Genomic DNA, 15,151 nt, shown 5'->3' with positions numbered 1-15,151 from the left:
ATCCCTACGAGCCCAAGCTGCATAGCGAGACCCTGTACTAAATAAATAAGATTTTTTAAAAATTTAAAAAGAAAAACAAGAAAAGGCTGAGAACGCACCCTCATAGCCACACCTGTGACTGATTCCAGCACTCCAAGGGCTAAGGCAGGAGAATCGCCACAAGTTCAGGCCAGCCTGGACTACACAGACCCTGTCTCAAAAAAGAAACGGTAACTACAGATGATAAACACCTTTTCGGCTTCCTGACACTATTTCGATATGTACGTGCCTCCCACGATACATGAAGCATATTTCCCCCGGAGAGCTGTTGGGACCATCAAATGAAAGAATGGACCTGTGATCTCTACAGTATAGTTGCTACTGGAGCAGCAAAGCTGCTAGAGAACTAGAGCCAAAACTGATTTACATCCTTCTAATAGCCATCCCTCTCACTTCCCAAGGCGCCCTGCACTGACAACCAGAACCGCGCACACGCCCTTCCAGAGTGGGGCGCACGCACCGCCTCCTCCCCCTGGTGGTCGCCGAGGCTGCCCGAGAGCGCAGACGCCGAGCCAGACCTCGCGAGAAAAGGGCGACGCCGAGCGGCCGCAGTCTCGCTCTGGCCCCGCCCTTGTCGAACGTCATCTCAGGGTCGTCCTGGAAACGCATTCTGCAGGAACTGTCAGGGACCAATAAGAAGGAAACGAGTGCCACGAACAGGCCAATCAGGAGGGAGCGGCGCGGGGTTTAAACCAGAGCCGGACTGGCTCCTCCCTTCGTGCTGCGGAGGAACGGCTGTTGATCTGTAGTGGGTGCGCGCCCAGGTTTTCCTGGGGCTCCGGTATTCTGCTGCTGTCCGGTGAAGAGGAAGCCATGGCGCTCCGAGTCACCCGAGTAAGCCTCTGCGAGCCGTGAGCGAGTGCGGCCTTCCTCTCTGCGGGCCTTCCTACCCGTCTCTCCTGCGTAGTCCCTAAAGGGGGAGTTGGACCGCGGCGGCCGCGGCGTGGGAAGGACGGGGGGAGGGGGTCATCAGTGGGGACCCGGTGTGGTCGGGAGTTGGGCGGTGCACGGATGGCGGCGAGAGAAAGCATTGAACTCGTGTTGGATATGGATCTAAGGGGGAGCCGGAGGGTCGCACGGAGAACCTTTCTAAATGTTGACGGCACCAGGCATAGTGCTAGCGCTTGGTAGGCAGAGGCAGGAGGATCCCCACAAGTTCGAGGCCAGCCTGGATCACATAGTAAGACCCTGTCTCAAAAGCAGTAAAAATAAGTAGAAGGTGACGGCAGTGGAGCCTGAAGCAGCCCTCCACCAGGTACTAACCCGATCCTCTGGTTAGTACCAGATCCATTGGAGGCACTTAGAGTTTCCTTTCGAATATAAATTGCTACCCGGAACTTGAGAGGAAATTCCTCAATGGGTGAATGATGTTCCGGAAGGAAAGCAAAGCGTCCCAGCCCCCGCGCCGGAGGGTGAACCCTAGTGCCCTAGTTTGCGGCCGCTTTCCTCCTAAGACCCTTAACTGACTCGTGACTTACTACGAGGCCCCCCTGCCCCAATTCTGAAAGTGCTCTTAACTATTTTTCAGAACACGAAAATTAACGCTGAGAATAATAAGGCCGCGGTCAGTATGGCAGGCGCAAAGCGTGTGCCCTTGGCCACTGCTGCAGCCTCCAAGCCAGGTCTGAGGCCGAGAACAGCGCTCGGAGACATCGGTAACAAAGTCAGTGAGCAGCTGCAAGCCAGAGTGCCCCTGAAAAAGGTAACTGTCTTACTGTCCCGCTTCCTGGAAGACCCCCCACCTGCCAGCTGGGACCCCTTGATGGAGAACGGTCTATTCTGTTTCCTCCACAGGAATCAAAAACTTTGGCGACTGGAAAAGTTACTGCTAAAAAACTACAGAAACCTCTGGAAAAAGTGCCTGTGTGTGTGCCAGCGCCTGAGCTTGTTCCTGTTAAGGATGAAAAACTTTCTCCTGAACCCATTTTGGTAAACTTGTTACTGTCTTAGTTTGTTGAGTCTATTCTTCATTTCACTCATATTTAATTTTTTTTTTATGTATTTATTTTTTTGGCGGAATCGGGGATTGAGCTCAGGCCCTTGAGCTTGCCAGGGAAGTGTTTATTCTACTGAGCTATGTCCCTGGCTCTTTCACTTGTACTTAAACTACTTTTAAACAAATAGTAATGATAGTAAATTTACGAGTGCTTACCAAACCCTGCACGGCATTTTACTTGCATTAATTCATACAGTGTTTACCTACACTTTGAGGGTATGTATTGTCTATATTTTTTAGATAACTGGCCAAGAGAAATCTTGAGTGTCACAGCAATAAATGGCAGCTCATGTGGAATTAAGTCCAGACTGTCTTGCTTCAGGGTGCTTTTGTTTTCTGGTACTGTCCCCTTTTGTAAATGATACTAAGTAGAAGCTGTCTGAACCAAAGATTTTGCTTAATGTGACCATTAATTAATAACCCTACAATATGGGGCTATATAAAGGAGTTAATCACAAAGAAACTACCACCAGAGATGGGTGGAAGTCTAATTAACAGGCCCAATGCCCCAGAACTTTTTGGCTGAGGAAGTTGGTTTCTAGCTGGTGCAGTCAAAGCTTACTTTGCAAGCACAGGCCTTGGGTCCAGACCAAAACCAAACTTTTTATTTTATTTATTTTTTTTTTTTGGCGGAACCAGGCATTGAACTCAGGCCCTTGTGCTTGCCAGGAAACACTTATTCCACTGAGCCATCTCCCCGGCCCCAAACATTATTTAATACCACACGTAAATGTATGGATACCTGTGAAAGGAGGACACCCGTAGAAGAGACTGCTTTGCTATAATTACAGTGAGCTGCATTCTGAAGCTGTGGTTTTTTGTTGTTTTTTTAATGAAAGTCTGTTGTTTTTCCAATTAAGAGTGCCTTCCACAGCCCCTCTCATTTTGCAAATTAACTTTTTATCCTTCTCAAAACAAGGCAAGCAGGTCCTAAAGCCTTCCCTAACTTCCCCCACCCAGCCCTTGCCCCAGAATTGATCTGTTTATTTACCTTATCAGTGCTAAATTTAAATCCCCTAGAGGATGCCATGAAGCCGGTGCCTAGCACAGTTTGACTTAAAATACTGGAAAGATGTTTGTACTGGGGGATCAAGAGAGCTTGAAGGAAACACGAATCCTTCGTAGTCAGGATAGAACTTGTGTTCTCCTGAGAAGTAAGGAGCAATCTAAGGTTTGAAATAAAGACTAAAGACCGACTTGTAATTCATCTGGATTACCTTCACATGGTGCTGATGAGCAGCTTCCTAACTTCTCAGATTCCCTTGGAGGAAAGGCTAGATCTAGAACGGTGGTGGCGAACCTTCTAGAGACGAGGGCCCAGACTGCAGCCCCAAACCGACTTGGCACTTAATGCCAGCACTGCAGTTAGACCAGAATACTGAGGTTTGAGTAGAGGAAAACAATTCATACCTTGACATCCTTTTTTTTTCTCCTGATTTAAATTTAATCACCTGTCCTGAAACAGATCACTCCACAAGCCCTACGTCTGCATTGTGCTTTGAAAAGGTCAAAGCAGAAAGTCAAATTCTACCAAGTCAAAAACTCGTCAATACATCTAGACAGATGTTTGTTTGCAGTTTTTAGTATCCAAAACTTTTTCTCCACACATCGCACAGATGCCTTTCTTGTAGGCACAGCCCTGGCAGTAGTGGGGACCCAGCTGGTGCACAGAACTTTTACAAATTCTGCCAAGTAGAGAACTTATTCTTTCCATACAGATCGAATCTTGCCTTTTTTGAAGTCAGTGCTTTATTTTCAGTTTTCTTCCACCACGTTCTGTGGCATTTCTTGCACCATCTTTCCATGTGTCCGGTGTAATAACAGTGCCAAGTTTCTTTACACATTTTTCGCACACCATCCTCACGCCCACTAGCCCCTCAGCCGCAGAAGGACATCTTTTGTATTAAAAGTAAAACACAGTACCAGAGCTTTCAGTGATTGATTCAGCTTTTTATTGAAAAGTAAAATTAGCGTTTGGCACGTTATCCAGTGTTGGGTTGCTGGGGTGACCGGGCTGCCATGTCAACGCAGGGGGCTCTGCTCACAGTGGCATGCGTGCCATAGGTGATCCAGAATAGGAGTTTATTTGCCTCACCTCTTTTTTTTTTTTTTCTTGTGGTATTGGGGATTAAACCTGGGGGTGCTCTACCAGTGAATTGAGCTACATTCCTAGTCCTCTTCTTTATTTTATATAGTCAATACAGAGTTTTCTAGGGGCCAGCCAAATTGTTCAGCGGATTAAAGCAGGCACAGGGTCCAGGGTTCGATCCCGCCCCCAGGGTGTGCTGAAACCATGACTGAGACTGGGTATGGTGGCATGCGCCTATAATCCCAGCTCTTGGGAGGCTGTAAACAGTCAGATCGTGAGTCCAATCTAGTAGTGAGACCCTGAACACCCTGTAGACCCTTCCTACGAATACAAAAAAAAAAGACTTCTAATTTGCACAGAGAGGACCTGACTTAGCTGAGATTAATTTTTATTTTAAGGAAATGAGTTGCTGTCTGTAGCACTTTCCTTTTTTTGTTTGGTCTTTGAGGCAGGGTCTCATGCAGTTCAGGCTGGCCTTGCACACACTTAGTAGCCCAGACTATAAAACTCACCACTCTCAAGGCTCCTCCACCTCAGCCTCCTGAGTGCGGGGATTGCAGGTGTGTGCCACCACTCGTGGCTGTAGCAGTTTTTCGAGTCTGCTATAAACCTGGCCTTCACTCCCAAGCTGTCCTCTATGCTCTTCTCTGCTGCTCTCTCCAGGTTGATACTCCCTCTCCAAGCCCCATGGAGACCTCTGGGTGTGCCCCTGCTGAAGAAGATCTGTGTCAGGCTTTCTCTGATGTCATTCTGGCTGTGAGTGATGTGGATGCAGAAGATGGAGCAGATCCAAACCTCTGTAGTGAATACGTGAAAGATATCTATGCTTATCTCAGACAGCTTGAGGTTGGTATTATCATTTGTGTCTATTTGTTAACTGCACCTAGCTTGACTAAAAGTTTGGGTTTTTTTTAAGCAAGATATTGCTACATTATGTGCCGGCCTTAAATTTCTGGGCTCAAGTGATGCTCCTGTCTCGACCTTCTGAGTAACTGAATGTACAAGTGTGTTCCTCTGTGTCCAGATTTTTATTTTTTATGGTGGCTTGAGCCTAGGATAAAGACTTGAGTCACATTCTCAGCCCCCTCCCCCTTTTTTAATAAGCTAGGGATTCAGTGGGAGGATGGGGATGTACTGGGATGGAACGCCGGACCTTGTACTTGCTAGGCAAGTGTTTAAAAGCCACTGAGCTATCTCCTGGCCCCTCTGCAGCCCTTTTTTATTTTTAGACAGGGTCTCACCAAGTTGTCCAGTCTGGACAAACTTAACAATCCTCCTCCCTAGATTACATAGTGAGGCTCTGTCTCAAACAAATGGAAAAATGTTTAAAAAGAAAAACGGTAGGGGCCAGGGAGATAGCTCAGTGAAATAAGCACAAGGGCCTAAGCCTCAATCCCTGGTTCTGCCAAAAAAAAAGAAAAAAAAAAAAAGAAAAGAAAAACTTTAAAAGGCAGGCTGCAATTAGAACACAACTATGGGGACATCTGTCATAGTGGGGAATGGGTAAGTTCTGGACTCCCTGGGGTTAAAAGAAGTGGAAGACTCCCAAGAGGCAGGAATTGTAAGCAAGCGGGGAGGATAAGACCTAGACTGTCAACCAGCACAGCACCTTGTTAGTGTGCCTGAGTGCCTGTGACTGTCAAGACAAAAGCAATCTTAGTTTCCCTTCAACTTGGTGTGGGTGTGGGTGGGTGGTAATGGAAATTGAACTCAAACCTTGAGCTTGTCAGGCAAGTGCTTATGCTGCTGAACTATATATCCCCAGTCCAGTTTCCCTTCCACTTGACCAAACTTCAGAAGGTTTGCTCTGCTGAGCAAGTTGGTACATAACTGCAATCCCAGCTCTAAGGAGGCTGAAGCAGGAGAATCTCTGCAAGTTCAAGGCCATCCTTAACTGCATAGTGAGATTCTTATCTCAGAAAAACAAGAGCCTGCCAGATAGCTCAGCTGACTAAAGTGCCTGCTTAGGCAGAGCACAGCGACCTGTACTTGATCCCCAGGCTGCCTTGCTGGCCCTACCCCCGGGGCACACTTAAACAGTGCTTGAGACTGGGCGTGGTGGTGGACATTTGTAATCCCAGCACTTGGGAGGCCGAACAGGAAAATCACTAATCTGTGTAGTGAGACCCTATACCAAATATGCCCCCCAAAAAAGGTACTAATGACACTTGCTCTTTCCCCTTCTATAATAAACATTCTGTATAGTAAGCTAACAAAATCTACAGTTGCCCAATTTACTCAACTATTTGGGGGTTGTTTTGTTTTTGACTGTTCAAGCACAGCCTGAACTACATCATGAGATCCTCACTTAAAAAAAAAAAAAAGGAAAAATTCTAACTGTGTAGGACTGATTTAGAAGAATTACACAATAGTCTGATGTACTAGGGATTGAACCTTGGAAGTACTCAGGAACATCCCAGCTCTTTTCCTTTGAGTTGAGGCACAAGTTGGCTAAGTTGCCTAGGCTGGCCTAGAACTTGTGCTGCACTTGACTCAGCCTGTTAAGAAGCTGAGATCGTGCATACATGCCACCATACCCATCTCATTGTTCTCTAGCTATGCTGGTGTTGGGTTTTGAGGAATGCAGACACGTGAGTTCCGACTGATTTGGGGGTTACCGATAACTTCCCCAACCACATGAAGCTCCGTCAGATCCTGGTTTTAGAGTCTGAAGCTCAGTCAGATCCTGGTTTTAGAGTCTTGCATTGGAAAATGCAAGCTGATAGCGTGGTACCTTTGTTTGGGAGTAGGGTCAGTGTAGGACATTTGCCAGTGGTGGCTGGCAAACTATTCTCAGTAAAAATGACAGTGTGTAAACCCATCCCACCATCCCACTTGCTTTTCTATGATGGAGCTGTTTATAATAACTGAATAACTCAACCAGAATCTTTTATAAATTCTAAGTGCCCCCAAGCCATTCTCTGATGACAGTCTGGTGTTGTGAACCTGTATGTCACCTGGATCCATGCTGCTTAGGAGAAATGGCTTTTTCTTTTGCAGGAAGAGCAGGCAGTCAGACCAAAATACCTACTGGGTCGAGAAATCACTGGAAACATGAGAGCCATCCTAATTGACTGGCTAGTACAGGTTCAGATGAAATTCAGGTTACTGCAGGAGACCATGTACATGACTGTGTCCATTATTGACCGGTTCATGCAGGTAAGCATATTTCAGCAATTTAATTTTTTTTTTTTTTTTTTTTTTTTTTTTTTTTTTTTAATTTTGCTTTGGTAGTACTGGGAATTGCATCCAGGGCTTTTGAATGGAGCTACATTCCTGGCCCCTTTTATTTTGAAACAGTGTCACTAAATTACCCAGCAGCCTCAAACTTGGAATCTTTCTGCCTCCGCATCTCACAGTGCGGGATTATAGGCATGTGCAACCCAGCCCAGGTATAATTCAGTAATCCAGCATCACAGCTGAATCAGAGAAGACTGTTCATCTGCACTTCTGTCAGGAGATAAGTTATAGATGGAAGTGGACCGTGGAAGTAGATTTCCTTGTCAAGTACTGTTATTCACCCCCTGGAAATTGCCGTTACAGAATAATTGTGTGCCTAAGAAGATGCTGCAGCTGGTCGGAGTCACTGCCATGTTCATCGCAAGCAAATACGAAGAAATGTACCCTCCAGAAATTGGGGACTTTGCCTATGTGACTAACAACACTTACACTAAGCACCAAATCAGGCAGATGGAAATGAAGATCCTGAGAGTTTTAAACTTTGGGCTGGGTCGCCCGCTCCCCCTGCACTTTCTTCGTAGAGCATCAAAGATTGGAGAGGTAAAAATTTCACGACAAACTTGGTATACAAGTTAGGGAATACTGCCGTTCACCTGTGTTAAATGCCTACCTTTGTTTGAAAAGAATGAAGATATTAATTTTTAATAAGGCGAAATTAATTATGAATATCTTCCGTGGGTAATTGCATTTAGAGTTGGTAGTCATATTTGTAGTTAAAGATGGATATATGGGACCAGCAAGATAGCTAAATGGTTTACGCAAAGCGCTGGGGCCGCAGTTCAATCCCTGGCACCACATGCTGCAGCAGCCCCACCCCCAGGATGGGCTGAGCAGGCCACCAAAAAAAAAAAAAAAAAAAAGAGACACATGGATATATGGGTCATTGCCAGTATAAAATTCTCTGAAAGCAAATTAGTGAATTGTGGGTTTTGTTCCAGGTCGATGTTGAGCAACATACACTGGCCAAATACCTGATGGAGCTGTCTATGTTGGACTATGATATGGTGCACTTTCCTCCTTCTCAGATTGCAGCAGGAGCTTTTTGCTTAGCACAGAAAATTCTTGATAATGGCGAATGGGTAAGTTCTGGTATTGGACTGAATGTAGAACTCCTCATTAAGGCAATTCAACGCTTACTGAATATGGAAGGGAATAGTAACAGTTAATGTTTGTGTCATCTGCATGGATGCTTCCATTTCTTCCCAGACTTTAATCATTATGTAACTCTTTGATAATCCTTATATGTAGAAACCCACATAAGTTAAATGTCATACAAGAAATTCACTCATGTTCATTGATTTTACTGGTATTTCTGCTGTGTGCCGGGCACTAACCTGTGCTCAAGAAATAGAACTCTGAATGAGAAAGTCGGCCTTTAGGGACTGGGAGCCTAGCTTTGGGGTGGACAAGCTAGCGACTGTATTAGTGTTACTAAATTTGAGCACACACGACTATAAAGCAGGAGAGAGCACCTGGGGGAGTTTTAAGTGTCCCTAAATCCTGGTTCTACTAATCAGTCATGTATATCATCCTCCTGCCCAGTCTTGAATAACATTGAGAAATTCTCTGAAAACCATTGTTAAGAATTTTTAACATGTTTGTTGCCCTAGACACCAACTCTGCAGCACTACCTGTTGTACACTGAAGAGTCTCTTTTTCCTGTAATGCAGCACCTGGCTAAGAATATAGTAGTGGTCAATCGTGGGCTTACAAAGCATATGGTGAGTCCTAGGCATGGTGGTGCACACCCATAATCCCAGCATTTGGGAGGCTGAGGCAGGAGGGTCATCAAAAATTTGAAATCAGTCCACTCTACATTTATGAGTTGAAGGCCAGCCTGAACTACATAAGGCAAGACTGTCTCAAATAAGCCAGCAAAGAAACAGCATGTAGTTTAGTACAATCCCTATTGCTGGAGAAAAAAAATTTAAGACTACATGTAGATGCATACATTTTGTTTTAAGTACCATGTACATAGTTGGCATTGAGTTTGATAATTAGCTTTTGTTTTGACTGAGTATTGCTATGTTGGCCTGGGCTGGCCCACAACTTTAAGCCCAAGTGATCCTCCCATTTCAGCCTCAGAACTAATTGAAATTACAGGCCACACCATGATGCCTGGCTTAGATGTTGGGGGGACGGAGCAGGCCATTTGGAGAGGGAGTTAGCACTGTAGCTTAACAGTAGAGGATTTGCCTCCCATTTAAGGCAATGCGCCGTGGGTTTGATCCCCAGCCCTGCGGGCAAAAAGTGGGTTTTTTGGTGTTGGGGATTGAATCCAGCTCTTCTACCACTGAGCTACATCCCCAGTAAGGATGCTTTAGATGATTAGCATGTAAGATCTTAAGCTCCATTAATAGGAGTTCTGTTGTTAGTTGTGGGCTTTCCTTCATGAATTGCCTCTGCTTTTATTCTCTTCCAGACTATCAAGAACAAATACGCCACCTCAAAGCATGCTAACATCAGCACTCTAGCGCAGCTGAATTGTGCCTTAGTTGAAGATTTGGCCAAGGCTGTGGCAAAGGTGTAACTTGTAAACTTGAATACTCTATCTGCAAATAAAATTGGCACCATGTGCCACTTGTACATATTATATTGCATTAACAGACTTTAATAAAGATTGTGGGCCTTTTTATTTTTTATACCTTAACTGGTTACGAGGTTAGTTTCTCTTCTAGGGTAACCTAAACATGTGCTTTAAAGGATGGGTGGGACTATGCTTAAAAACTGCTTTTAGTTTCCCAGGGGATCCAGCTGATGTATAATAGTTGCCTGTATGTCTGTATGTCTACTTGGTTCTTCTTTGTGTACCTAGCTTTCAGTGTGAGTGAAGCTGATGCCTAAAGCTGTTCCTCCAGTAGGGGCTCCTGTGTATAAGCGGCTGCAACATCTGGAAAGATCTCCTGCCTCGTTCTCGTTTAAAGTAAAAGTGCCACTTCTCCCTAATTCTCTCTGCCACCTCTTTTGCTGCTTCTGGTGGCTGCTGTCTTAAGTATAAATAAACTATGTCAATCGTTTCTCCAGCTATCAGTTTGGTATCTTAAAAATGATAAGCATATTTGAAGTATAGTTTTGATTTTGTGGAGGTTTTTTTTATTAAGAAATAAAACATTGCTCAAAAGAACAACTGAAAAAATTTAATTTGACCCTCAATCCCATCCACATCAGGTATATATAGTTATATTTTTGTATTCACAAAAATTTTAAGGACTGTGTATGGTTGTCTTTTTGAGATAGGGTCTCACTATGCAGTCCAGGCCAGCCTTTAACTCAACTTTGTAGCCCAGCCAGGTCTCCAAACAATCCCTTTGCCTCAAGTCTCCCAAGTGCTAGGATCAAAGGTGTGTGACCCACACCACACTTTGCCATAAAGGGAGAGTTTAAATGTGTTCATTCTATGCATAGTAATTCCTTAGTCTCCTATATTTGTACATGATGTTACAAAAATACAGTGTAGTGCCACGCAGATCCCACTGACCTCTGCATTTTCTCTGTCCTTCCAAAAAGCGCTGTTCAAGCATTTTTGTGCTGTGCCTTGGCACATGGCAGATTTCCTGGGGTACGTGGACTGTGAGGTCTGACAGATTGCATTCACAGATCAGCAGCAGCATGCAAAAGTGTTCTCTTTGACTCCTTATTAGAACTGAAAGTAGTTAATTTTTGTGAGTATCTGGCAAAAAATACCTCCTACAGTGTTTTTATTTTATGCTTAGAACAAGTTGATTTGTGTCTTATGTCAAAATACTCCCTCTGCTCTTACTGTTTGCTGCCACCATGAAAAGCTGCTCTCTGCCTGAGCCAGTCTCTTTGAGCCAAATAAGTGTGAACTGAAACCCCACAAAACTGCTGAGCTAAATAAACCTTTCTTAAAAAACAAACAAGGGGCTGGGGAGATGGCTCAGTAGAAGAAGTGCTTGCCTAGCAAGTGCAAGGGCCTGAGTTCAATCCCCGGTTCCACAAAGGCAAAAAACAAAAAACTTTGCCAGTTTGTCATTTGCCCTTCATTTATCTTGGTTTTGTTCTTTTCAGACTTGGTGAGACTGGTTCAGGCTGGCCTCAGCTGGCAGTCTTCCTGCTTCATTCTCCTGAGTAATGGGATTAAAGGCATGCATGTCACCACTCCCAGCTTTCTCCTTTTTCTGTGTGTGTGTGTGTGTGTGTGTGTGTGTGTGTGCGCGCGCGTGCTGGGGCTGAAGCCAAGGCCTGGTGTATGAAGGCAAGGGCTCTACCCCTGAGCTGTATCCCATATCCTCAGGCCTCTTTTATTTTGTTCTTTATATGTGGAGTTTCTCGTTTAACCTTGTATGTTGGGGTTACTTCACTTAACATGGATTCAGGTGCCTCCATTTGCCCTCCAGGGACTCAAATATATCCTGGATAGAGTGATACTCCATTGAATATAAATACATTTTCTGTATCCATTTGTGTTGATTCACAGAAGCAATTTCCAAGACTTAGCTATTATGGGCATCTAATTTTTGAGTTCTGTATATATTCTGGTATTAGATGTCTGTGCAGGGATAACTGGCAAAACAATTTTTCTGTTCTGTAGATGTACCAGTATAAAAATGGGCACACATCTATCATAGTATGGCATCTGTTACGGTTTGTGGCTAGTCCACCCAAAGCCTCATGCAGTCATGGGGCGGGGACTTCTACAGTTTGAAATTAACTCATCCACTCAGATTATGGGTGTTAGTACTGCTGGGATTATGGGCGTGAGTGCTATACCAGCCTGAGCTGGATAGCCTGAATGTAATGTAAGAGAGACTTCCTTTGTGGCCATTTGTTGGCTGCTGCTCCTCCCTTTTGATCTCTGCTCTTACCTGCTGCCATGAAAGGTTGCTCTCTGCCGTGTGCCGCTCTGCGGTGGAGCCAGCAGAGTATGGATTGAAACCTCTAATAACTAAGCTAAAGAAAGCTTTCCTCCCTTCATTTTGGGTGTCAAGTATTTGTCCCAGCAACGAGAGAAGAGTATCTGAGATAGCATCTTTAACTTTTAGGAGTTAAGTAGATTAAAAAAGTTTCAGTGACCTTTATGCTAAGTGCCATATGATTGTGCTACTTTCCATTCCTAATAACAAAGTAAAAGGGTTTCCCACTCCAGCCTTATCCTATTTGGTTTCTTCATGATAGTCATTCTTTCTGGAGTAAGGTAAAGCCTCAGTGTTGTTTTCATTTACATTTTTCTAAGGCCGGTGAGATAGCCCAGCGGGAGGGAAGCTACTAGAATTGATAGACAAATTCAGTAGAATAGCAGGATACAAAGTCAATACCCAAAAGTCAATAGCATTCCTCTACACAGACAACAAACACACTGAGAGGGAAATTAGAGAATCAATACCTTTTAGAATAGCCCCACGAAAAATGAAATACCTTGGAATTCACCTAACTAAAGAAATCAAAGATCTTTTCATGGAAAATTACAGTACTTTGAAAAAAGAGATCATAGAGGATTTCAGAAAATGGAAGGATGTTCGATGCTCCTGGATAGGAAGAACCAGCATAGTGAAGTTGGCCATACTCCCAAAATTGTTGTATAGATTTAATGCAATCCCTATCAGACTACCACCAACATACCTCCCGGTCCTAGAGAAATTGTTCCTAAAATTTATTTGGAACCAAAAAAGACCTAGAATAGCAAAGGCAATCCTGGCCAACCAATACAAAGCAGGAGGCATTACAATTCCTGACTTGAAATTATACTACAAAGCTACTGTGATAAAATCAGCATAATATTGGCAACAAAATAGACCTGAGGATCAATGGAATAAATTAGAAGATGCAGAGGCCTCTAGGAATGCACTCAGACACCTGTTCTTTGACAAAGGGGCCAAACACACTTACTGGAAAAAAGATAGTCTCTTTAACAAATGGTGCTGGAAAAATTGGCTTCTACATGCTGAAAACTAAAACTTGACCCAGGTCTATCACCATGCACTAAACTAAAGTCAAAATGGATTAAAGAACTGAACATTAAAATAGAAACACTAAATCTCCTGGAAGAGAATGTAGGAGAATCTCTCGAAGACGTAGGGGTAGGCAAAGAATTCATGAACAAAAATCACACAGGAAATACTTGGAAGAATTAACAACTGGGACCACCTCTTATTGAGAAGTTTTTGCACGTCAAAAGAAATTACCAACAAAGTGAAAAGACAACCCACAAACTTCGAAAAAATATTAACTAATAAGCACTCAGACAAAGGTCTGCTCTCTAGAATTTATAAAGAACTAAAGAACACTAGGGCCCCTAAATTTAAAGACCCAATCCAGAAATGGGCATCCGAGGTGAACACACACTTCTCAGAGGATGAAATTAAAGAAGCAAATAAATATATGAAAAAATGTTCCTCATCACTAGCCATCCATGAAATGCAAATTAAAACAACACTGAGATACTATCTCACCTCAGAAAGAATAGCTATCATAAATCAACCAACAACAAATGTTGGAGAGGCTGTGGGGAAAGGGGAACCCTACTCCACTGTTGGTGGGAGTGTTCCAAAACCATACTGGAAATCAGTATGGTTAACATTTCCTTTTTTTTTTTCTTTCTTTTTTTTTTGCGGTGCCAGGGATCGAACTCAGGACCTTGTGTTCATCAGGCAAGCACCTATTCCATTGAGCTATCTCCCCAGCCCCTGGAAATCAGTATGGAAACTCCTTTAAAAACTAGAACTGAAGAGTTTGTTTACATTTCTCCCAGACCCAGCCACTGCTTTTGGCAGCAGAGACTCCAAGATGGGAAAATCCTTCGCCAATTTCATGTGCAAAAAGGACTTTCACCCTGCCTCCAAGTCCAATATCAAGAAGGTATGGATGGCAGAACAGAAAATATCATATGATAAGAAGAAGCAAGAAGAATTTATACAGCAATATCTCAAAGAACAAGAATCATATGATAACAGATTGCTTATGGGAGATGAATGTGTAAAGAATGGGCTTAATTTCATGTACGAGGCCCCACCAGGAGCTAAAAAAGAAAACAAAGAGAAAGAAGAAACAGAAGGAGAAATAGAATACAAATTTGAATGGCAAAAGGGGGCTCCAAGGGAAAAATATGCCAAAGATGATATGAACATCCGAGGCCAGCCTTTTGGAATTCAGGTTCAAAATGTGAGATGCATTAAATGTCATAAATGAGGTCATGTCAACACAGATTGAGAGTGTCCTTGGTTTGGCCTTTCTGGAATCAATGCAAGTTCAGTTCCCACTGATGGCTCAGGGCCATCGATGCACCCCTCGGAGCTAATAGCAGAGATGAGAAACAGTGGGTTTGCACTGAAAAGAAATGGGCTGGGGAGAAACTTGGCGGCACATGATCTAGCACAGGAGGATGTTTCCAGTGAGGGTGAAGAAGATCCAGAACTTCTGAATCCAGATCCAGAAGTTGATCCAGAAGATCTTGGTCACTAACAACCAAACAAAAACAGAAACTTCTCAGGAAATTGGACAGGCTTGAAAAGAAAGAATAAGAAAAAGAAAAGAGAAAAAATAAAAAGTTATGCAAGACCAAAAGTAAACACAAAAAGCATAAGCTCAAATCCTCCTCTTCTTCGTCTTTCTCCTCTTCCTCCTCTTCAGAGACTTCAGAAAGCAGCAGTGAGAGTGACAGCAGAGCAAAGAAAAAAAGAGGAAGAGGAGGAGGAGGAGGAGGAGGAGGAGGAGGAGGAGGAGGAGACCAAGTGTTTAGAAGAAATCTAAGAGAAAACTTTATGAAGAACCAGAAGAAGAAGAAGAAGAAGAAGAAGAAGAAGAAGAAGAAGAAGAAGAAGAAGAAGAAG

At 43.7% G+C, this 15,151-nt stretch overlaps 1 protein-coding gene and 2 pseudogenes across 2 annotated transcripts; 2 read left to right on the top strand and 1 right to left on the bottom strand.

Annotated features, from left to right (window-relative positions):
- Positions 1–773: 773 nt before the first annotated feature.
- Positions 774–9,894, top strand: Ccnb1 (cyclin B1). 2 transcript variants are annotated; one of them, XM_004623028.2, is made up of 9 exons: positions 774–873; positions 1,568–1,741; positions 1,834–1,968; positions 4,788–4,970; positions 7,125–7,283; positions 7,668–7,904; positions 8,303–8,443; positions 8,975–9,085; positions 9,787–9,894. In XM_004623028.2, exons 1-9 carry the CDS (start codon positions 853–855, stop codon positions 9,892–9,894), a joined length of 1,269 nt encoding a protein of 422 aa, XP_004623085.1. In that variant the 5' UTR covers positions 774–852. The 2 variants fall into 2 exon arrangements, with proteins under 2 accessions (XP_004623085.1, XP_023565055.1); XM_023709287.1 differs by lacking the exon at positions 7,125–7,283.
- Positions 3,591–3,893, bottom strand: LOC101565528 (annotated as a pseudogene).
- A 4,214-nt stretch (positions 9,895–14,108) lies between the features above and the next one.
- The window catches only part of LOC101570975, a 1,748-nt pseudogene continuing 705 nt past the window's right edge, over positions 14,109–15,151 (top strand).

The sequence above is a fragment of the Octodon degus genome, unplaced genomic scaffold, assembly GCF_000260255.1.
Source record: "Octodon degus isolate 3935 unplaced genomic scaffold, OctDeg1.0 scaffold00001, whole genome shotgun sequence".
Classification (NCBI taxonomy): Eukaryota; Metazoa; Chordata; class Mammalia; order Rodentia; family Octodontidae; genus Octodon; species Octodon degus.
Note: the sequence above shows the minus strand (reverse complement) of the source record. Positions and strands in the feature narration are given on the sequence as shown.